Source organism: Corvus cornix, chromosome 19 (genome assembly GCF_000738735.6).
Source record: "Corvus cornix cornix isolate S_Up_H32 chromosome 19, ASM73873v5, whole genome shotgun sequence".
NCBI classification, from domain to species: Eukaryota; Metazoa; Chordata; class Aves; order Passeriformes; family Corvidae; genus Corvus; species Corvus cornix.
Genome location: NC_046348.1, coordinates 5,850,323 through 5,874,060, shown reverse-complemented (window position 1 = coordinate 5,874,060; position 23,738 = coordinate 5,850,323). Strand labels below are relative to the sequence as shown.

At 41.3% G+C, this 23,738-nt stretch overlaps 1 protein-coding gene and 1 non-coding gene across 3 annotated transcripts; both read right to left on the bottom strand.

The window, feature by feature from the left end:
• Positions 1 to 56: 56 nt before the first annotated feature.
• On the bottom strand, positions 57 to 22,830 carry LOC104691217 (CGRP receptor component). 2 transcript variants are annotated; one of them, XM_039563054.1, is made up of 7 exons: positions 22,611 to 22,830; positions 21,386 to 21,445; positions 19,961 to 19,997; positions 18,258 to 18,356; positions 15,995 to 16,089; positions 8,178 to 8,235; positions 57 to 1,162 (listed from the first exon to the last, which is right to left on the bottom strand). In XM_039563054.1, exons 4-7 carry the CDS (start codon positions 18,264 to 18,266, stop codon positions 1,019 to 1,021), a joined length of 306 nt encoding a protein of 101 aa, XP_039418988.1. In that variant the 5' UTR covers positions 18,267 to 18,356; positions 19,961 to 19,997; positions 21,386 to 21,445; positions 22,611 to 22,830; the 3' UTR covers positions 57 to 1,018. The 2 variants fall into 2 exon arrangements, with proteins under 2 accessions (XP_039418988.1, XP_039418987.1); XM_039563053.1 differs by lacking the exon at positions 21,386 to 21,445.
• TRNAG-GCC lies at positions 22,806 to 22,876 on the bottom strand. The gene has a single exon. It is a non-coding gene; the product is annotated as a tRNA-Gly (tRNA).
• Between the last annotated feature and the right edge of the window lie 862 nt (positions 22,877 to 23,738).

Here is a 23,738-nt window from a genome sequence, read left to right as displayed (position 1 = left end):
GGGAAAAGTCAGATATTCTGACTTCATCTTGCCTGTAAGTCACGAAACTCCCAGGATGTACTTAAAACTTTATTTCTATTTCCAGTACATCATCATAATTATAAAAGAATGGTCTGCAGCCACAACAGAAACCAGTGGCTGACTGTGTGTGGATACTCACACACAAATGATTTATTATAATCACCAAGGCTTTCAACATGAAATACTTGATCCTGAAATCCTTAATCAGACAAAAAAGCTCAGGAAATTCTGCTTCATCCAGGACTGACTCTTGTTTTTCCAAACCAGATTAGGGGCTCAGTGTTGGCTCATTTATTCCTCCATCACAGGAGTGCCTTGTCTGTGTGTAAATACTGGAATAAATGTTCAGAGGGAAAAGAGACACCTCAATATTCTGCTGAGCTTTGATTTCACAGCTTCAACCCCTCTGAATTCAGTGCAATTTGCTGGGTGATCTGGATTTCTTTTCTTGAGGAGGGACTGTCAGACATCCTTAAATTGCCCTCCCTCAGATCCTCTCAATTCCAGGATGCCACGATTTGGGAGTGCCTGGCCAGACCCTAAGCAGCTCCTGTACATCCCTGCCTGTGCTCAGCTCTGCAAAGGGCCCCAAAAATTTGCTTTGCATGGCAGCTCCTGCTCTGGAAGGCACTTGGGCAATTGCAAAGCTTCTGAAAGGAATTCCCACTGCAGCACTGCTATGCTGATTCAAACACTGCCTATTCAAATGTCCAGCTGTCCTTCCACGGGAAATGGAAAAATCCCAAAAGATGCTGAGCCCCAGCACTCCTCAGGCTGCTCCACTGCAAACTCTGGCACTGTCACCCCTGTTTATGACAAAACACCCAAACAATAATGTCCTTTTCCCTGCTTGCTTGTGAACAGTTGGTTCCCTCATCACCTCCAAGTCATAAAAATTTGAATATATTTTACAGTTATGTCCAACACAGGATTGAACTGGTATCAAACCCAGACTGGTATCAGTTGGTTCTCTTCTGAAACTGCTGCCAGGTGCCTCCTATGCCTGGTCACCTTTGTCTTCTGTTGCCATTGCTGAGTCTCTCTGCTGTTCCTCTGGATCCCCTGGCAGAATGCTGGTGACTGTCTGGAGGAGTGACTCGATCTGCTCCTCTGTCAGCCTCTCCTCGCTTTCTTCCACCATCTGCAGGTCAAAAACAACCCCCATTGGCATCATTAAATCCACACTTGCTCCCTCAGAGAGAAGGACTCAACTCAGTGGGGAAGACTTTGTCAAGACACAGCCTGAGCTCATCACAAAAGCATTTTACAAAGCAGAGCTCTTGCAGTATTTTGAAAAAAAGAAAGAACTCCATTGTTAACCACGACAATTGGCACTCTGTAATGAGATCCTGCTTTCTTTACAGCAAGGAAAACATCACAGTGGGAACAGCCTGCCTTATCCTAAAGCCTCTCTCAACCATGTCCTGAGCCTGGCTTTTCCTACAGCTCAGATGCAGCCCCGCCTTCCAGACCTTCTTTCCCCAAGTTTCTGTGTTTTCATGGGATACCCTGAGAGAGGTTCCCGGAATCTTGGCATCTCATCCAGCACCTACACTGGAAATAATCAGCTCATAAAAGAAACCACCTCATCCTACAGGAGCTGTACTCCACTCGAATCTGCTTGGATTGGGAGATTCCAGGATATAAAGACATTTAAAAGCTCTGAGCAAAACAAAAAACACTGTCATGAATCAGCTCCATGATTCCAGAAGATTAATTAGGGATGTACTCCCACTGTGGAGCTGTGGCAACTTTTACATCACTGCTACCAGTGAAACAACTGCCCTAATTTATAGGCAGCTGTTAAAAGGAAAAAAAGCTTGTCAGAGGACTGGAAAAGCAAGTCAGAAGAACTCTTCAAACAGAAATGAAACCAATTAGGATTGTGGGGTTTGAGTTTTCTTTTTTTATACCAAGTCCTTGAAAATGGCCTTTGAAGAGCAGTGATTTATATTAATGCTGGTTCCAAGTCAGTGCAGGTTTAATCAGCTCTAGCTGTGAATTGCCAGCTCTTCAGATGCCTCTTGCCTTCTGAAAAGCAGAGTGGGACATTCAGTTAATTTCTGTTTTTCTTTGGAGTCCTCTGAGCCCTCTTTGCACAATCTGATCATCTTTCATCAGAGTCATCCACAGATCCTGGCGTGGAAGCACACACAGAGAGAATCCACTCCTCAGCAAAAGGCAGACAGTGAATTTCCATTTGCAAACGACTTTCTGGGGACTATTCCCATCAAAGGATGAAATTCCCTGTGGAGTGGCTTTCCAAGCACTGTTAGCTCAACAACTACTGTAGGATACTGGCTTGAACAGCAGCCCTGGCTCTGGTTCCCAGCAGCTGCTCCTCTGCACACCCTGTGCTCAAACACAGTCAAAATCCTCCTGCCCTGGGTGGAAGAACCCCTGCAGGGCTGGCAGCTGACTCCTGCCAGGCAATTCCCACAGGGAATCATCTCAGCACACCTTGGAGCATCAGCATCACACCACAAAGTGTGGAAGTTGTCCCTGTCCCTGGCAGGGGGGATGGAACTAAATGTTCTTTCAGGTCTCTCCCAGCCCAAACTATTTTGGGATTGTGTGATTCCATGATAAAATCTGCTCCACCCACTCCTTGGTGCCATCGCTGCTGACAAATCACTCCTCTCCAGATGACCTTTGCTATTAAATTTCAGAGAGGATTATCAGCCTGGCTTTCAGACTGGATTATGGGGTTATTCATTCTTGTTATACTGGGTTTTAAAGGTGGGGTGGGTGCTGTAGGAGCAGCAGCTGTACAAAGAACCAACCCAGGTGCTTTGGACAGGGAATATGCCTCCAGGTAGGATGACTGAACCACATTTGTTACCATCCCTCAGAAAAATGGCACTTGGCCTTGTTTAGATTTGATTTATGGCATGACATAAAGTCCAACCCTCTTCCCATTTTATCTATATCTGTATCTCCTCTCCCTTTTTTCCCCTCCACCTTCTCCCTTAGGTGCTGGCAAATAAAAACCAGGGAGTTCTAGATCAGCACCAGCTCTTAGCAACTTCAGAATTTAAGGCAGAACAAGTCTAATCCCTGTTTTCTTCGCTGCTCCCCAGTGACTCCCAATGAGTAATGCCCCAACTCCCAGTATGAACAACCTCACTGATGTCAATTTTTCTGGCAGAGCACGAGGCTGACAAACTGCAGGGACAGACACTGCAGCTCCGGGGGTTGCTCTGGCAGCCCCAGAAATTCCACTTGAGCACAAAGCTGATGAAAGGAAATCATCTCTGGTGTTTCAGATGCTCTGGTGCTGTAAGTGCTGTCTCATTAAAACGTCGTGAAAAGCGTCTTTAAAGGGAGATGCCTGCACTGAGGAGGGGGTGGAACTCCAAATTCCCTTCTGCTGACAGATCCAGAGGGACATGGGAATTCCTTCAACTGCTCCAGCAAATCCACGTCTTGGTGCCTCTCCAGGAGCTCACACACTAACAGACACAAATCAACATTTAGCAGGATGGACAGACAGCTTCTTAGTCAAGTTGATGCTTCAGCCTTATTTTGTTGTGATGTTATTCAAGATTTTAAAGGATCAAAAGCACAAACTGTGAAAATCAATTTTTTTCACTCTTCCAGGAAGTGAAAACCAGCCTGAGCCTGATTTATGAAAACATAAGCAGTGAGGAAGCAGCAAAGCAACGAGCCAAAAGGGAAAATTCAAGAATGAGGCACAGACAGCATGCAGATAAAGAGGCAAATGAAACTGTCCTAAAAGAAAACAGATCTCGGGGGGAAGAGCAGGTCACTCAGAGGCTCATTCTACATTCAACAGCTGTTCTCACAGCCTCCTGATTTATAACTGTGAGACAAAATACTTCTGATGCTGATAGCACTAAGAAATATGGTGCTGAGAAGAGAAAGGAGGTGCAAGAAGAAGCCTACGAGGCAAAACCCCCCCAATTGTATTCCAAGTACCTCCTTTTCCAGCAGCAATTTCACCAATCTTGGAGAAAATCTCCAGCAAAACGCCTTGCACTCGGCTGAAACTGCTCAAGAGCCAGACTCAGCCCATAAGCAGCCAGGAATGCAAAGTTTATAGTAAAGAAAACAAAAATGCAAATATTTGAGCGGAGTGGATGAGCTCAGATGTTGATGCTGGCAGTGCCACACAGCCCAAATGGGAATAAATTCCCCTCACAGATGGTGCCATGTGAAAAGTTCGGGGTATTTCTGAGCAAAGTGCTGCTGGCCCTCAGTATCTGGAGATTTGGGTGAGGGCAGTGTGACAGAAATATCATTTATGCATTAAAAGCCCCCTGATGTCCTAAATAATTCCCAAGTCACGGCTGCTTTTCAGCATTCAAGGCTGTGCTATCCCAAAATAACTCCAGGGGTTTAGGAAAAATTGCTGCAGCACATCAATGTCCTTCATAAACACAGAGAGTGTGTGTTATCTGTGAAATGTGGGCAGGATAATTCCCTCAGCTCAGGCCTCTCTAATCATTTGTATTTCACCCAAATTAGAGCAGTTTGTTACTCCATTTCCATTGCAACAGATTCATAAATGCTCCCATTTCGTTGCCACAATGCTCTATATCTAATCAAAGAAAGAATCAGCAAAACTTTATCAATTAATTGGCATCAAATTCTCCCAGCTCAAACTAAAAGCAGCATGTTCCCCCCGCAGCTCAAATTTAATTTTCAGAAATTAACAGCCAGCCTGTGAAGATAATCCTGGGGATCAAAGTGGTTATTCATAAATTAAGGTGCAAATCTATGTTCGTAGTGCCATGGACAAATGTGAGCACCAAATCTGTCCCCACAGACACTCAGGATTGTCTAAATTCCTTTTTTTACCCAGTGAAACAAGGACAAACATCCTTAATTCAAGCCATACCTTGTCTTTAGTGCTTACCCAAATAAAAGCAGAATTTAAGAGACCTCATCCTCCTCTCTGTGCTGCTTTCATGCTAATGTTTATTTGGTTTAGTCTCCAGAGACAGAACAATAAATAAAGAATGAAGAATAAATAAAGCCACATTGAAGAACCCCCAAAAGTCCTGAAAGAATTGAGAAATTCTCTCAATATTTGGTGGGGAACAAACCTCAGCATCACAGAAGAACCTGTGGGTTAAAAGCTGTTGTTTATTTGAATAATAAGCTAAGAATTCCATTTAAAAATAATCAGTAATAAAGGAAATGGGGGCTCTGATCATCTCCAAAGCAATCAAGCACATAATTTAACTCCAGTGTGGGAGGGAGATGTTTGATAAGAAAATCACTGTTATTTCCTCTTTTAAGCAGTGATTTGAAATTGCTCAGCCCCACCACACTAATAGGAAAAAAGCACATTAAAAAGAAAAGAAATAAAAGACTGAATGATTGGATTCATGTCCCTCAGAGATAATTAACAAGGGGAAGGCAAAATACATTGTTGAGAAAATAAAATGTTTAAAGCCTCTTAAGATCTTCTGTTTTCCAAAATACTTCCCGTTATTATTTTCCAATAAAAGCCAACGTGCCAGCCTGGTTATGCACACAGGAATGAAACTCTCCAAGGTGGAAATACAGCTTTAAAAAGCACAAAATTCAGATCTGCTTTTCCACTCAGAGAGAAAAATGTGGAGTAATTTGTTTCTTAAAAAAGATGATGCTTCATCTTCAAGCCCACCAGCATCAAGTAAAGCTGAACCACTCTCATGGAGACATGAAAATCCCTCACTTTTTATTTCCTCCTTTTGGGAATCACTGAGCCAGGCCCAACATATGTTAAAGATTAAAACAGGAGGTCAAGATAGCTGCAATGTGTACAGTGATTTACCCTGTGGGGTAGGAATTTGAATTTCATGCTCCTTTTGTTGCTATTGTTGTTGGAAAATAAATCCTGGCACAGAGGCTGGAAAAGACAAAGATGGACAATGGCAGCAATTTATGCATTAAGGCTTACAAAAGACCTTGATATCAAAAGATCACAACAGAAATTTGCTTTTTTAGCTGCAAAATAACGTTATCAAAATGGATTTATTGTTTGCATACAGCTAAAAATAGGGAATAAAAAAAAATACAGAATTTTAGTAGAGGCAGAGTAAAAAAACTAAAAAGTTGGAAAGGCAAAAAGCAGCAATAACTATAATTATCCTCTCCCATGAGCCTGTCAGGTAAATCAGACTCCATTCTGTGGTCAGGCTGCACTGAGTTAAAGTTTGAGACATCAAAACTGAGCAAGTGAGAGACAGCTTTGACTCGTCTGGCATTTTGTTTAAAGCTTTCTGAAAAAGAAGACTGATGTGCCCCATTCCAGAAACTGCTCAGAAGTTTCCCCCATCATTTATTTCTGATTCAGGTCCAGCAGCCACTCAAAGCTTTGGAGAGGCAGGGGCAAGTTCAGTGAGAAGAGAATCAAGGCCATTTTAGAGCCAAAATTCACTTCTCAGCAGGTTGTGTCTCATCCATCAGCTGCAGGGAATGGACTCTCCTGCAGCAAATCTGTGTGTGGGTGACCTCTGTGTTATTTTATACCCAGAGAAGGCAGATTTTGTGTGTTCAGTGATTGCTACAACCTCTGTCCTCATCAAAAGAAGGATCCAAGCCAGCAATTGAACAGCAGAATTATCACCTTGCTTCTCCCAGGCTCTGGATTTCAGTAACAACACCAACCTGCCGTTCCCCAGCAGCCCCTGAGCTCCAAAGGCTTTGATGGAAGCACTTTCAGATGTGCTGCGATTTTGGGGAGGGTTCATCTGACCCAGTGTTAACAATCCAGGCAACTCACACCACTGGATACTGATCTGGGGGAAACTTGCCCTGGGAATTACAGGGGAATCACAGTGGAACAGGAGCAGCTGCATCCCCAGTATTTCCATGAAGATACAAATTCAGGCTAAGCCCCCAAGGTACAAATATTACATTTTTCACAAGTTGTTTTAGATCATCAGAGAAGGGTTTGGATCAATAATGAATTGACACTGAACTCAAATCTTGTGTCTGTGTTCTCTAAGATTCAGCAATTAGTTTTATTTAACTTTGATGCTATAGAACTTGGAATATCTAAAGTATGACACTCTACAGACACCTGATAGAAAGGCCCCAAATTCTCAATTTTCTTCAAACATGACATGGGAGCAAACTATTTTCAATATTTCATGGGTAGGTAGGGTAACAATGAACCAGGTAGGACAGGAGGGAAGAGACAAGCAAAGCCATGCAGTCACCTGAGAGCCCAAGAGATGATTGCATTTAAAGAAGGGAAGAAAACCCTGCAGATGGCAATAAAATAAATCTGTCTGAGCACATGAAGCTAACAAAGGTGTGAGACAGGCTCCAAATCATGGCTTCTAACTTAAAGCCTTAAAGCTCCTGCTTGGGCTGCTGATGGACATTGATCTCCTCAGCCACAAAACACAGCATTAATTCCTCAGCTGGAATCATTCTTCTGAGATGCCTTCAGCATTTTAATCTCTGCTCCTTGGTGACAGAAGAAAAATTGTCCTACTGGTCCCTCTTTAATCCTTCCCTTTTTTTGCAGCCAAATATGATCCTGTTCCTCCTCAGCTTGACTTCAGGGGAAGATTGCAACCAGATGTTCTTAATGCAAGAGATCTTTCTTGAAATAATATCCTGATTATAACAATCTCTTTATTACCACAGGGGTTTGTATTCCTGAGGAGATATTTGAGAGAATGTAAGCACCTATTTCTATGTAGTGACAATCCCTCTTTATATCTGAATTATTCTTAGATTGACAATGGCTACTTTCCATCAAAAAGTCTCTTTATAGCCATTTTTCATTCTGCATCACTGCTCACTTCTTTTTAGAATTTTTGACTTTCGTGTAACCCTGCCATCACAACAATCAGGGAAAATGTCAAAAAATGAAGTATTCCATCACAGAGCTGCAGCAGCAAAAAGATTAAATACATTCTTATTTGCAATACTTTAATAAATCACCTTTAATGACTGCTTTGGGCAGTTTAAATGTGTGACACTGAAGCAATCAGAGGGGGAGAATCTGTCTGAGAGGACTCTGAGGAGGGCTCTGACAGGAAACTGAATGGATTTGAAACCGTGGATGTAAAATGTGCATAAAGGGATACATTCAATCACTGGCCATGAGAAAGCAATTATTCAATTGATCTCCAAGGTTAAAGCTGCTTCCAGTTAAGCTTTGAACAGGCACAGGCATTGTTACTCACCAGCTGGATTTCCACTGCAGTCACAGGCCTGTGGTTCAGCAGCTGCAGCTTTTCTGCCCTGGGTAAAAGCACAGGGTAAGACAATCCACATTAGTGAGTGGTTTGAGGATCCCCTCAAATGCCTGGAGTGATGCAAACACATTCCTGATAACTTAGGGATGAAATGTCACTGCCAGGAATAACCCTGACTGGGTTTGCAGTGTAGCTCAATGGCCATGATTTGCATATTTTAATATTCTGGGTACTTTCCTGTGTTTAGCCACGCTGCTGTTGCCACCTCCAGCCCAAGGTGGCAAGCAGAGACACTTAGATCGTTACTGTGCAAGCATTAATTAACTGCTGCTTTGTTAATGCTGTGCAGAAATGTTGAACAACTTAGGAGAGATCAAAAACTTCTGCTATGAACACACAGCCACAAGAACAATTTTCATACCTAAGGAGTTACAACCCCATCCAATGGCAGCCACTTGTTCATCCTTTTAGCCCACTGCAAATACAAAGCTACAGCAGGGAACTGCAACGTGCAAAATCAAAGCTTGGAATTTATTACTGTTTATAGGGCATCTTTAAAGTGTATTTAAGCTGATTCTGATGGGTTTTCCCCTGGGGGTTGTTTAAAAAGGCAACCTCACAGCTTTTAAGAGAACACAGATCACTCCATGTTTACAACCAACGATTTCTGTGCGTCTGGAGATACCTCAGAGATATAATTTCATTTCAAATGGCCACTGCCGCTGCCTGCTGGATGGTCCAGCTAAAATGTCCATTTTAATCGTGACTTTCAGCTTCAGAAGAAAAGCTTGTCAATTTTCAACACAGCATTTGTGAGATATTAACAATTCCTAACAGAAAGCTCCAAGAAATGCTCCTATTTGTTTATTTATTATTCGATTTCTCTGCTTTTGGAGAGCCAAAATATGTTTCCACTGGTGAAGGGAAGCAGGGAACACACCTCCTCTGTTTTCCCAAGTTAATCACTCGGATCTATTTGCTGTTTACAACATGAGGCTCTGGAGAGCACGGCTGGATTGAGCTCTGAACTCAGAGCACTGCTGGCTGCTTTACTGGCAGAAAGATGAGGTGTTTCTAACTGCTGCCATCTCCCATTGTCATAAAAAACAGGAAAATAACCTCAACAATGACAGGAGATGAGCATTCAAATCCTTTACGTGGAAAGCAGGTGATTTAAGGAATCGATAAGACAGAAAACTCACTCGTGTCAAAGTGAAGCTAAAGGCAGCACTGCCATGCAAGCTGAGTAAAGAATATTAAATTACCTCTTTACTGTACAAAAATCTGGCCAATTCAGCTGGATGTGTGACAGATTTAATGGTTTCTCCTCCAGAGCTGGGAAATTCCCTGCTTTGGTGCCTGCTGGAGGCACAGCAGTGCTACTTTCAGTGTTCTTTGCTTTGCTCCCTGGCCAAGCAAGTATTGGTGCCTCATTTTCCAGAGCTCTCAAACAGCTTCTCTGAGGATCCTCCTTGTAAAAACCTCCCTCCTCCTCTTCCCCCAGCCCTTCTTACAAAGCCAGACTGTGTGATGAATTCATATTTTACCCAAATTTCTCTTGCACTGCCACTTCTGAGATCAGAGCCTTCTCAAACAACTCCTTCTTCTCTTTTGTAGCAAAGACACATCCCAATCCTACAGCTCCACTGCTCCTCCAGATAAAGCAAATTTGACTTTTACTAAATAAATTTCCTCATCTTCTTCTTTTCAAAGTAATATCCTTGAAATTCCCTGCCAGCAAAACTCCAGAGCCAAATAAAGAGGATCAAACAGCAAAGCCATTTCGTTGCTGAGCTAAAGAATGCAAACCTGATTTATCCAGAGCTATTTTAAAGCAGGTAGAGCTGTGTTTATCACAGGAAGATTACTGGCCCAGCAGCAAGCAGAAGTAAATTATCAACAATTACACACTGTGACTAAAACAATCAATTAGTGAAACTGCTCCTGTTTCCTGAAGAAATAGAGGGCACAGTAAAAAAAAAGGTCACCTCTCCAAGACTTTTTGCTTATAAGCCATTAACATCACTCTAACTCATTAGGGAATAGACAGAAATTTTACATCAGGCCAAACAGATCCTAAAAACATCATTTCAGGGTATTTGAAGTTTTTAAAAATGTGTACAGAAGAATGAGAGACAACTTACAAGTGATTAACACGTTCAAACTGTCAGCTGAAGGATTTCATGCCTGGTTTTGATCAGCAAAGCTCCCTACTGGAAAATGATGCAGAACATCACAAAAGAACAAGCAGCAGGGTGCAAAAAGAAAATCCCCAGAAGCTGCATAAATGCCATATTTCATCTAGAGCTGCTTGTGCAGTGCGAGCACTAATTAACACTCCAACATAATGATCTTTAGAGATGTTAATATGGAATTATGAGGTAAGCAATGCATCCCCTTGAAACAAACACTCACAAAATGTCTCTAAATTTCATTTAATAGCAAACTGCATTGCTCAGCCCTCAGCAGAAGGCAGTGGTTTGAGTTGGAGCTCTGTACCCACTGCACCTTTTTAATACTGATCCCAAAAATTAACAGCTAGGACCAGGCTCTCTGTGTCTGATCCCAAAAATGGACTGCTAGGACCAAGCTCTCTGTGTACCTGGAATTTCCTGACAGCACATACACAAATTAAAACCTGAATAACCACAATTTCATCAGAGATTAGCTTTAAGCAAGGCAACCATGCATTAGGATCAGCCCTGACTGCAGTGTTTGGCATGGGCACACACATAAGCCTGAATTTAGTTCATGCTCCATTAAATCTAAAAAGTAAAATTAACTTTTTCCAGCTCCCATGAATTCATCTTGACACTTTCTACAGCATGCATGGCACACTGATGCTTGTTAAATAAAAAGGGGAACTGTCCCATTCATCCAAACTGAAGGTGAAGAACATTTTCAGCTTCATTGCCCCCAAACTTCAGCATCTGAATTTTCCCTGCTCTGCCTGAATTTTGGTAACAGTTTGGAACACGAAAGCTGCTCATTCAAGAGAAGAATCCATCCAAAAGATGAGTGACAGTTGAAAGCAATTTTCTCACATAAAAGCAAGATTCCACTAATCAGAGTTAATGGTCCGTGCTGCAGACTTGTACAGGACCTGCCCGGTGAGAAATCCCAAAATGGTAATTAATGCTGTGGGGCTGAGCCTGCAGCCCACATCCTGCAGCTCTGAGACTCAGCTGGAGCCAAGAGCAGCTTTTCCAGCGGAGGGAAAAACACTCTGGATACGTTTGGGGACACACACAAGGCTCAGGCTCCTGGGGACAAAAATGTGTGCTGTTACAGGGGAGGAAAATGAGTCTGAGGTCTGTATGAGGGGAGAGTGTTGGAGGAGGTGAAGATGTTGAGTTACATCCTAAAAATCCTAAAAAACAGATCTGCAAGACAAAAACCACCAGTGGATTGTGTTCAAGATCACACCAGAGCAGACAGAACAGACAGCACATTCCTACATTGATACATCCATTCTTAAAAATAACACAAATAGTTCCATGCTCTTGTGGAAATTCAGACAAAATGCACTATTCTCTATTATCACTGAGCAAATTTTGGCAGTTTATATTTTAACCAAAATCTCATAGGTGTGTTGGTATTGCCCATTTTTTAATCTACTGAACTCCCAGAGTGTTTTTCCAGCCAGAGGTCTGGGTAAGGAGAGAACAGTGCCAAGATCCAGCACTGAGAGCTAAAAAAACCCTTCAAACATCTGTGCAGAGGCAAATTTATCCTCAGGAATGGATGTTTGAGAGTTGCTAGGAAAACCATGAAGTAACAGCTGGACACATAAGCAGGGGCTTTATTCCTGCTGGAAATATAAATCCCATAGTCCTGAATCAACCATGGCAACTCGTGTTTGATGTCTGAATCCTGAGCACGGGGTCTGGCTGAGGGAGGATTTTCCCAAAGTGGGAAATCACAGTGGGTGCTGTGATTCTCCACAGGGATTCCCACTGGAAAAGCTGGAATAATCTTTTTAAAATCTCTTAAATGATGCTGTTGTTCAATGAGCACCATCCTGACTTGCTGTCGAATATTCATTTTGAAAGCTCTGGAGGAGACAAAAATTACAAAGCAAATCCTTCAGCCTTTCATATTGCAGAGGTTTGTATCTGCTGTAGTTCTTGGCAGTCATGAGGGAAAATACTTTCTAAAAGCACTGAAGATTTTCAGCTCAACACTTCCTCGACTGTGTTGATTTCAAGACAAAAAGGGCAATGTTCTTGTCCAGTTTTTAAAAATTTATAATAATATGCAGTGATTGGAAATTTGGTCATTCCAAAATTAGATCCAAGATAGGCTATCAGTAACAGGAAGGAGAACAAGTATTTTATTTTTTTTATTTAACCATAATTACAGAGCTCCAGCTTAATAAATGTTCTTTTCATGCAATGCAATTCACTATATCTTACAAAATATGAAGCCATTCCAGGCACTAAAACTGGAAAATTAGCTGCTAGTGGCAAACTCTATTTCCAAGTACAACATGGCTCACTGAACTGGAGCTTTAGCCAAAGCTTGAGGCCTCAACAAGGTAATAATAAAATTCATTATGTGGGTTCAGAGCTTTAGCTCTAAAAATTTCTCAGTTCTACAGTTTCAATTTTACCAAAATAATGATGAAAAGTTATGGGAAAAGCTCTTTTACCACACCTTAATTGTATCAGTGAAATATCTGTTTAGATGGCTTTGAATTTGCTCCATTTAGCAGGCAGCTCTCTGAAATGACTCTGGAAGATTTGTTTGCACACATTGGTGTTTATTTTTAAAATCTGCTTTTTAGGAAGCTTTTGTTTTTTTGTCTGGAACACTAATGAGACAAATCCATCACTAAATGGATGCTGCTCTGTTAACCTGTTATTTTGAGTGGCAAATATCAGTGAGAACAGAAGGATTTGAGGTGATTTTCCAGGAACTGCAGGATTTCCCAGCATTTTATTATCAGCCCTCTCACTGGAGCAGGGACACCATTTGCAGCCTGACATCCTGCAGGGTTGTGGAAGGAAAAATAAGAATTCCCTTGATTCAAAGCTCTGCTGTGCCTCAATTCCCGCTGTTTCCCTGGCTGCTCTCTCTTCCCAGCTGGGGATTCTCCCATCCACGAGCACAACCTAGTGCTGAGGGCAGCAATCACAGGCTGAGCAGGGAATGTCACAGCCCACAGGCGAAGCTGCAAATCCTTCTGATCTCCAAAGCTCCCGTCTTAGGAAATAGGCTGAGCCTAATTAAGAACACCAACACGCTGCTTAATTTGTTTCCCCTCTGACTAGAGGTGGACTCATGACAAGGAATTTAAAGGGCAGGGAAACAGCAGGGGGTGATGGGGCGTTTCTGACCCTTTAACCAGATTGCTTTGTCTGAGGACAGACCCCAATTAACACAAATACATCTTAAATCTAATCAGCTACCTGCAGAGACAGTGTCTGACCAGCTCAGAGAGCACGGTTTGGGGTGCCTTACCCAGAAAGGAAGCAGCAAAGAGAGACTGGAGTTCATTACTCTTAGTGGGAGGAAAGGTCATTACAGGGATCATGCAAGCAAGGTCCTGGAAAAGCAAACACTGCAGATCCTTCCTCTCAAAGGGAAGAAAGCTCTCTGGTAGATAGCTGGAATGAAATCCCTAAACACCACCTCCATCCCACAGAATGGAAACCATCAAAGCCTTTAGTGTCTCATTTATTTAACAAGAGCAGCAGTGTTGAAATGACCTTGCTTAGGAACCCAAGGGTAGTTCCAAATTCCCTTGGAGGCATCACTGTTTTAAGTGGTTTAACATGAAGTGCTTTAAAGAGTAATTGCACCCCACGTGCTCTCTGTGGTTTTGGGTGAAGGGGCTGCCAGATGGGCCCTGGCACGTCTGGCTTCAAGGGGCTGCATGGAAAAGATCAGGAAAAAGAAGTGCCTGGATCACACTAAACAATTGTAGGTTTTATTTTGCAAAGCACGTGGCAGAGTTGGGAAGTTCTTTACCAGATGCGAGATTAACAGAGTAGAAGTTGTACAGGATGCTCACAGAACAAACCTGAATTCTGCCAGGTCATAAGTAGAGTACACTTGTCACCTACAGCAGGGGCTGGCTCTTCACTCTCATCCTGCTATGCACAAGAAATGATTTGGGAATAATTCCCTTGCTTCAGTGCCTCAGGAAAAGGACAGACAGGATGATACCTAAACCCAAAGGCACCTCAGAGCACCCATAAAAAATTAAGCAGTCAAAAAGCTAATTTAAAAGCTTATAACTATTCCAACCTTTGCAGCTCCCTGAACAAGCAGGTGTGGAAAGGTGAATATTTGGGTAGATCTTCTACAAAAGTGCTCAGCACTGTGGGAGACAGAGAATTTGTAGCTGGAAGTTTCTCTGTTATGACTGAAATTTTTTAGTATTTCACTCTTGGAGATCCCATCCAGGGGAGCAGTTGCAGTCAAGGTACCTCAAGTGGTAACAGTAAGAATTAACCCTCAGGTCCTGGTCAAATTCTACCTGAAAGAAGTTTAGAAATGAGCTTTAAACAAAAATAAACCCTTTAATTTTTAATGTGAGTTTTACACCTACCTCATTCAGTTCCCTCTCCTCTGAAAAATCCTACTCTGCCTTTTTGCTGTGCTACATCCTTCCGCTGGTTCCTCCTAAACTGCTTACTTCTCTTCAAAAAGGGCTGGTTTACATTATCAGAAGGGAAGGATGCTCACTACTACTCAAGAAATAGTTTGCTGCCAATTTTAAGACACTTTCAGTGCCATATTACCACATCCTTACACCTCTAGTATTTTTATTGCAGAGAATTTTCTTTTCTCCATGCTCCAATACCTCCAGAAAATAATTAGGATACTTTGCCCACTACAGAAACGAGTATCCTGCTGTATAAAATGAGCTACAGGAGGATTAAACACTGACTTAACTGACCTGGCAAAGAAAGTACTCCAAGCACAATTCCAACAGCCAGGACAAAATTCCCAAGGAGCAGCATCCCTGTGTGTGCAATGCCAGCAGCACCAGAGCTGTGCTGGATGTGACTGTGTGTAGAGAGGGGGCACTGAAAGTCTAACAAAGAGCTGACAATCTGCTTTCTCTGCTCTGCACAGGGTAAAAACTTGCCCTGCAGCACTCCAGATGCTCTCACTGTGCATTTTGTGCCAGAGCCAAATGAATGAAAAGCCTCTTTCCTAGAGGATGAACTCCTTGGGAGTCCTCCCAGCAGGGAATAAAACCACTCTCAGTTGTCTCTCCAGCATAAACTCCTCCTTTGAAGTGAAGGAGGAGTCATTTAGAAGCAGCTAAATATTGGTTTTTTTCTGCTTTAAAAGCCAGAGGAGTGATGAGAGCTATCCAAACAAGCGGCCAGCTGATTCCATTTCTGTTTCTATCAGGCTTCAGTCCCACTCTGCAGAGCTTCAAGAGGATGATGTGCTTCAAGAACAGGCACTCACACCACTGCCAAAGAGGAAAGAAGCCCTTGGAATCTTGTAACTGCAAAGGAAATATTTTCTTTTCCGGGCAGAACTTCCTAAAATAAGAAGTGGATGTTCAGCTTCATTAGAAACTGCTGGGGGAGGAGGGAAGGTTGGTTGATACAATATTTAAGTAATTGAAATGTAGATCTCAGAGATCCTGGACAAACAGAACATAAAGAAAAGATGGAAGTACTCATCCATGAGCAAAGGAGAAGATGTTTGGCTAAGCATTTAAATAATGCCAGAAAATACCTAAAATCCATTAATCAGATGATCACACTGTCCACAGGGATCAGTTTTTCAGCATTAATTGAGTTTTTACTTCTGTTCAAAGGCACAGCTCCACTTACTTGGTTAATTTATGGTCTTTCATTGCTACCAGGAACTCTCTGACAGTCTCAGGACTCTGGTACCTGCAGGGTGTTTTTGAAATGTACTTCAGTGTCTGCAAGGGATAGAAAGGAAATATGTATTATTTCACACTTGTTTTACCAGTTGTGTATGGAACAAGTACTGGGAAAAGTCTCCTCAGCATTGAGAAAAATTGGAAAATCAATTCAGGTTTGGAAATCAACTTTATTTGAGCTGTTCAAAGCCCAAAATTGCAAGTTGAAGAGGACAGGGAAGGAGTGGGTTTTAGGTTTGTCTGCTAAAAAAATCCTCTTGCTGTTTGTGACAGACATTTGCTTCCTTGTTTTGCTCCTTGTTTGGCTTTTGTCTTTTAAAAGCACACAGGAAAGTTGAACACAATTCATCCTGAAACCCACATTCCCTTCTGCCAACTTTTCATGTGCTCAGTGCCAGGGATATTCTCACTGCCAGCCCAGAAATCTCTCTTTAAGTTCTCTAATCTATGGTTGTTTTTATCCTTTACCTGTATTTTTGGCAATTTAAAGTTGATAGAAGCAGATTGGCTTGTTACGAAATCTGCAAGGATATTGTGCTATTAAAAAATGTTTATCTGACTTGAGACAATTAAACTTTGATCCATTTTTTACATGTAACACCCACCAACCTCAACTGCCTTTGACAGCAGATGTTCCATTTATTTGCTTTCCTTAAAATAACAACATTGAGCAGGTGGATAATAGAATTACATGACACAATGTAATCTGACCTGAGTAAAAAAATCAATCTGTTGATTAAAAAAATGCACAAAAATTCCAGTTCACAGCTGACTTTTCACTGGAAGTGGCTTAAAATCTTCCTATTTATTGTTGCTTGAATAAAACCCCAAAATGAAGAGCTGTAAATAATTATAATTTATTATTCCTTTCTATAAGCCCTGTCTGACCTTTTCAGATAAAATGAAGTTGTCATTCACCACCAATGACTGAAATGAAATTATTATATTGTCATGTAATATAATTATTTCACAGGAGTAATTTCTCTTCCAGGTTCATCTTTTCTTGGCAATTTCAAATCGATGAAAATGCCAAATATACAGAAGAACAAAGCTCCTTTGGAGTTACTTCAGTGCCAACAGATCCAAGTCTGCAGGGAGCTTGTGAAGAAATACAGAGACAATCCTGCAAGATGAAATTCTGCTTTTCTTTCAGTCAAACATAGAAAATACACCCAGAGTTTACACCAGTTGCACACCCAAGCCTCCTATAGGTATTTAACACATAGAATAACAAAGCAATTAAAGATTTCAGGTACATCCTGATAAATTTTACTTACAGGATCTTCCTCAGCCCCTTTTCCAGAGGTACAGGAAGAGACTGTCAGTCTCCATGAAGATTTAATTCAGATTTTTGGTAAGCCCCTATTTTGTTGAATGCAAGGCTTAGGAATTACAACTCTGTACCTTTTTCAAACAAAACCAGAACTAAAACAAAACCAAAGCCTAGGCCAGATCTTATCCACATGAGTAGTTTCAGTGCTCAACAGAATTACTCATGCAAGCAAAGGCAAAGTGCTTTCAGCTGCCTGTCAGTCATGGTGCTGCTCACGCAGTTCTCCAGCACACACACAATGGGTCTCACTGCAAGGCTCTGGGAAGTTGCTAATTTGGGATATTTTAAATGTTGGTATTTGTATTACAGAATGTTAGAATTCCTTCCTAGCAAGGGATGAGATGTTTATTACCAACCTGGCATCCAAGTGATGTTATTTGTATGCATGGTTTTGCGTTTCTTCGGATCAAAAAAAAAATTTAAATGATCTGTTTTAGCTGGGAATTAATTAGTTTCTATTGACAGGATTATTAATTCTGTTAATAAAAAAATACCATGTGATCTGTGCCTCAGCTTTGAAATCATCAGCTTAATTATCAGATCAGGTGATACCATAAATTCACCAGATGACAGCGAGTTCTGCCCTGTGCCTTAAAAGGCGGGAATATTTAGAATTGAAAAAATCCTAACAAAACCAAACAGTTGCAAACCAGGGGATTTGAAACTCTTTTATAGATTTTAATAACAGCAGCTAACTCTTCCCTGACAGCACAGTTACCCTACAACTTCAACAAAGTGAGCACAGAAAAGTGGCAGATAAAACATTTCAAATTTGGGGGAAATTTGATTCCAAATTATTAAATATACAACCCTGAGGATGTGAATTATTGCAGCTTGAGCTAATGGGTAAAAGGACTTTCCCAGTGCTACTCACCTCATACATGATTGTGTTCAGATTCTGCTGCCCAGAGCTCTGCTTGGTTTTGCCACTCTCTTTACGCTGCTGCTTGAGATCAGTAAGTAACTGGTACACCTAAAGAGAAAAAATAAAGTGGTTTAGAGCATCTGAGAGTATTTAACCTAAAAATATGACAACAGGAAAATGAAAATAAAAAATAAACATTTTATATTTTCTAGAAAATAAATATATAAAAAGTTATATATTATATATATTATATATTTATATTTTATATAAATATAAAATATTTATAATTTAGATTTTATACTATATAACATACAATGTTATATATAATATAGTATAAAATATAGAATATAAAATTTATACATAAAATATAATAAAACATCTATTTTTATATAATTATTATAATTATTATAATTATATAAAATTTTATATTTTATATACAATTAAAAATAAAAAAAAACAAAAAAAGAACAGGAAAAATCCTATCAGCCAACCAACAAAAAATGTGTGTCTGTTTTGGTGGATGGACCAGCAACTGAAATGAAAAATGTTTTGGTCCCAGAGTGATGAATAAGGATGTAAAATGTTTTTTTAAAAGTGTGACTGTTTTACACAGATGAATGAAACTTTTTCAGATGTTTTGCTTCAGGCTTTGCAGTATATCCAGAGTCAAAACCCAGAGCAAAGCAACAGAGCACTTCTCACTGTTAATCCCCTCATGTTTACCTGGCTGCACTCAAGATCCAGCCCCAAGGGAATTATAAACTGACAAGTGCAGAGAAATAAGAAACCAAACATTTCTAGACAGTGAGAAATACGACTAAAATCAGCTGCAGATCCTGCAATTGCTTCACACTGCACTTCCTATGAGAAAGGAACACCTGCCAGTGCTGAAATCCCAAACTCAGGCCGTGAGCTTGGACAACAAACACAAAAGGACAACTCCAAGCTCCCACAAGAACTGCAGGGAAAGAACTCTCTGGGCAAAGCATTCCCTTGATTTACAGAATATTGACTTTGCCAGTGAAATTGCAACAGGGAAGTGGAGTAAATGGAAAGGTATCAGTAGTTTGAGGGAATCAGTGCTCTGAAAAGCCGTATTTGCTGCGTTTTTCACATGTTTTTAACAGCCAGGCACTGAACACCAGTTTGGCTGACATGATATCATCTATATCTTAGAGGAAATTTAAGAGAGTTCTCTCCAAGTCCTCATTAAAGCCCATTTAACAGCCACCAGATGCCTGCTCTGCTGTTTGCAGACAGATGCAGCTCAGGATAAAACACCTCGAGGTTTATTGCAGAATAGAATGAAACAGCTGCAATAAAAACCAGCTTCAGCAATACAATAACACAGACAAAACCATGTGAGTTATTAAAATTGCTCCAAAAATTACATTAATCAGCAAAGCAAAATATTTCTATTACCTGGCTCAAGTTAAAACATTTCCTCCCTTAAAATGAGAGAGAAAAACACCTGCTTTGGAATAATCTCACAATACAGGAACACAGTACCCATTACTATCAAAACCATTTCCAAATCTTCTTTAAAAAGCTTTTTTTTTTTTTTCCTTGAAAACCAACCAAATGCAAGGAGGAGTAAATCCCCTGCAGGTTTTGCTGATTGCCACTGCCAGTTTTCAGCTTCCAAAGATTATACAAGGGACTGATGACAGCTTTTAATTGCTGCTTTAAAACCAGAATGAAGACAAACTTACCTCAAAGTTACTCAGCAATGCAGCATTTGCATCTTTTCTAAAAGGAAAAATGAAAAGAGTTAATTATGTCCCAAATGAAACAGTTTGAAGTTTTTCTTTGCTGAGTCACAGACACTAAAAGAACACAGAGTTTTTTTTAAAAAAATAAGTAAAAGCGCCAAGGCATCTTATTTTAGTGATTCTACAATTGCCATATCTGGAAAATATTTTTTTCCATACTGTCAGTAGAATTATGACATAAATATTGAATTATGACATAAATATTTACAGTTTGCCCCATAAATCATAAGCCACTTGTACAACACACTCCTTCCACTCAGCCACCCTATTTTACTCACTCACCCAATTTCACACACTCAAACCAAATTGCTTTGCTTCTTCCTTAGAAAAAAAGCCTCTGATTTTATTCAAATAAAGACTGATGGGAAATAATTCAGATTATACACACTATTTTCTTTATTAGTCAAGAGCACACCGTATTTTAGTACCATGGACATATGTGTGTGTATAGACACAAACAGGGCTTTAATTCATATGTGTTGTACTGAGTAAAAAAACCCCAATTTATTGCATTTTCTCTTTATTTATTCTTTCCATCTTTATGTGCCTATTCCTATATTAGAAGGGCAAGGCTGAGTTTCTCATTTTTCACTTTCTCAGTCGCAATTAAGCAAGAATCCTTATCCAAGGCCGGCAGGGTGACTGCAGATCCAAGCACATCATGACTTTATTCCTCCTGGATATTGTAAATTTATATATTTAAAGTAAAAACAGGGAGAAAAACTGCCACAGAACATCCTATATTCCCTGAACAACACATTCTGCTGAGCAGTCAGTAGCCACAACAACAGAAAGTTTCCATACAAAAGGAAAAAAAAGGCCTTTCTCAGGTCTGTGCAGCAGCTTAGGAAAAAGAAAAAAAAGAACAAAAAAGGTACAATGTGTTGTTAAGCACCGTGAATCGTCTGAATAGAACTGTCACGTTCATCACTTTCAAATGGTAAATGCATCCACAAACTTCCACAGGTTCTATCATTGTTTTTAAATGAAAAGGGACCTTCTAAAATACGCTGAGATGAACTTCAACTTCCATTTCGCTGACCCGAGTGAAACTTCAGCAAGTGAGCTCAGGCACGCATTAGTTTTTCATTCATGTTTTACAAACCATATATAGCTTTTGTTGTTAGGTAAATGCAAGTCTTCAGAATGTTTGCATTCAGCCGGGCCCTACAGAAATCCCCACGGATCAAAGACATTCTATAGGGAGAATTACATATGGAATTGTTCGGCTGAAAGGCTCGTATGGAATAAATACATCGCCATGCAAATGAGGCTGCGGAATCAAGCTGAGGGTAAGAATGAAATTATTTAAGACAACTGCTTTCCTTTTTTCATTCCAAACCGCTTTGCCATTCAGAAAAATACCTTTTTTTTTTTTCACTCCTGCCAATGAGTCAGTCTCAAATCTTCAACAATTCTGTTGTGCTGAAATACCAAAATTATAAACTGATAAACTTTTGCAGTAGTGATTCAAAGGAATCCACAGCAAGGTACTGTAAGGTATGTTCAAGCAGTCCTGTGTTTAAAGGAGTTCTGTGTATCAGTAGAAATAAAATTTCCTTCGGTCCTGACTCACAGCTACCAATTTTACAGTCAGGAAACAAGAAATTCTGAACAATGAATTGTAATGTATATTTTAAGCAGTCCGCTATACAGTTCACTTAATTTTTATGAGAGTAAGACTTCACCAGAAAGGAAAAAAAAAAAATTCATGGTAATGCCAAAAGTATGAATACTTTTTAGAGCTAATAAATTAATAAGAGAAGATCTTATAGTAGAGAAGATTTAATGATAACAAAGCATCCCTGGGTTACATGGCTGCAGGAGCTCCGTGACTTTGGGGGATACATCCCATGAGTGCCCCATTCATTAGATAAATGAAAATTAAATGAAAATTAGAAATTTAACCAGCTCCACAGAACTCGTGAGATTTTAACGCTTCAAAACAGGTCAAAGCCTATAGTTTTGTGCCCGAAACACGTGGTAGGAAAGCACAAACCGCTGCCTGGTGTAACAGCTCTGAAATATCGACCAGCCAAAATTCCGACTCTCTTACTGTGTTTGCAATCGCTGGCACAAACCCCTCAGGTTTTTCCTTCTCCAGCATTTCCAGCTCCTGCACAGAGCTCACGGGAATAACTCTCCCCGAAAAGAAAAATTCCCATTTTGCCTCTCCCAGGGCAGAGGGAGCAGGAGGGGACAGGAGGGGATGAGAGCAGGATTCATGCCGAGCCACGCCGCCTTTCGCCCCAACAGCTGCTTCAGCTGGAGTTTTAAAGAAAATAAACCCCTCAGATATTGACCAGAATGCCTGAACTCACTGCTGGGGGCAATGAACCCCTCATGGATTTATTGCACCCTCACACCCCTCACGCACAGGCCCACATGGATGTGTCCCCCCCTCACACCACACACAGATATACCTATACAAACCCCAGGCCCATATAGATGTACCCCCACGCCTCATGGAGATATACCCCACACAAACCCCACAGAGATGCACCCCCGGCCCTGCAGGCCCGCTGTGCCCACGCAGGGTGGCTCCGAGGCCCGCCCGTGCCCTGCGTTCCCCCCTCAGGCCCTTCCTTACACCTCCATCTTGTCCTCCCCGGCGCGGCCTCCCCGAGGATCCTCCCGCTACCCCCGGGCACCCGCAGCCCAGCGGGACACGGCGGAGGAACAGCGGGGCGAGACCCGGTGGAGCTGAAGGAGGATTTGGCGGCCGGAACGGAAGCGGAAAAGGAAGGAGAAATAAGGAACTGAGGAAAAAAGGAAAAGTAGCAGCTGCATTGGCCGGGAATCGAACCCGGGCCTCCCGCGTGGCAGGCGAGAATTCTACCACTGAACCACCAATGCCGGCGATGGGAGTAGTTCTCCCGTGGCTCTCTTTGTGTGTACATTAGACAGAAAATGGTATCAATTTTTGTCTGACAGATTCGCAATTAGCCCCTGTTAAGTGTGACAAAGGCAAAACAGTATCGCGGAAGTTCTTTCAAATCAAATCTTTAACCTTGTGCGGAGTACTGCGAGGCTGAGGTACTTGTGTAATGCTCCAACAGTCTTTCAAAGCGCTCGAATATGGATCCATCAAACTCGTCTGTGTCTTTTCCAGCCGTCACCGTGACTCTTTCCCAGCTAAACCATGTGCTATTAAATTTACCAAGAGCCCTTTTCATCCTCAGTAAAACCAGTGACACTTCAAAGAGTGCAAACAGCTGAAAATCCTAGTGGCAACAGCAAGGAAAATTATCTGGCCAGGGAAGCATTAATTCCTTAATTTTGACATAATTTATTGGGGAAATTTTTGTATGCAAATACAACACCACTGACTCCCTAAGGAGTGTCATACAGATATATTTGCTTGCTTGCAGCAGGGATTTAAGAGCCTTTTAGGGATTTAGGGAACTGAATGGGTCACTTGTGCCCCCCAACCTCTGCCTTGCAATTCCAGCACAAACCCCACCAGCCACTTTTTTCTCCAGAATCAAACCAGACAAAATTCCACTCCCACTTTTAAGCCTTTTCTTCTCCTTGGGGTGTTGCAAATCCTAAATCAATTCAGAGTAACATAAGCAAACTTCAATGCTTTAGGAACAGTCTTCAGTGCCAGGGCAGTGGGCAAGGAGCAGCCCCCAGTTTTCCAGGAGCTTTCACCACCGGATATAAAAGTGCTGGGCAAATTTTAAAAGCCAACTGCAAAAGCTTTTCAGCCCTTTTA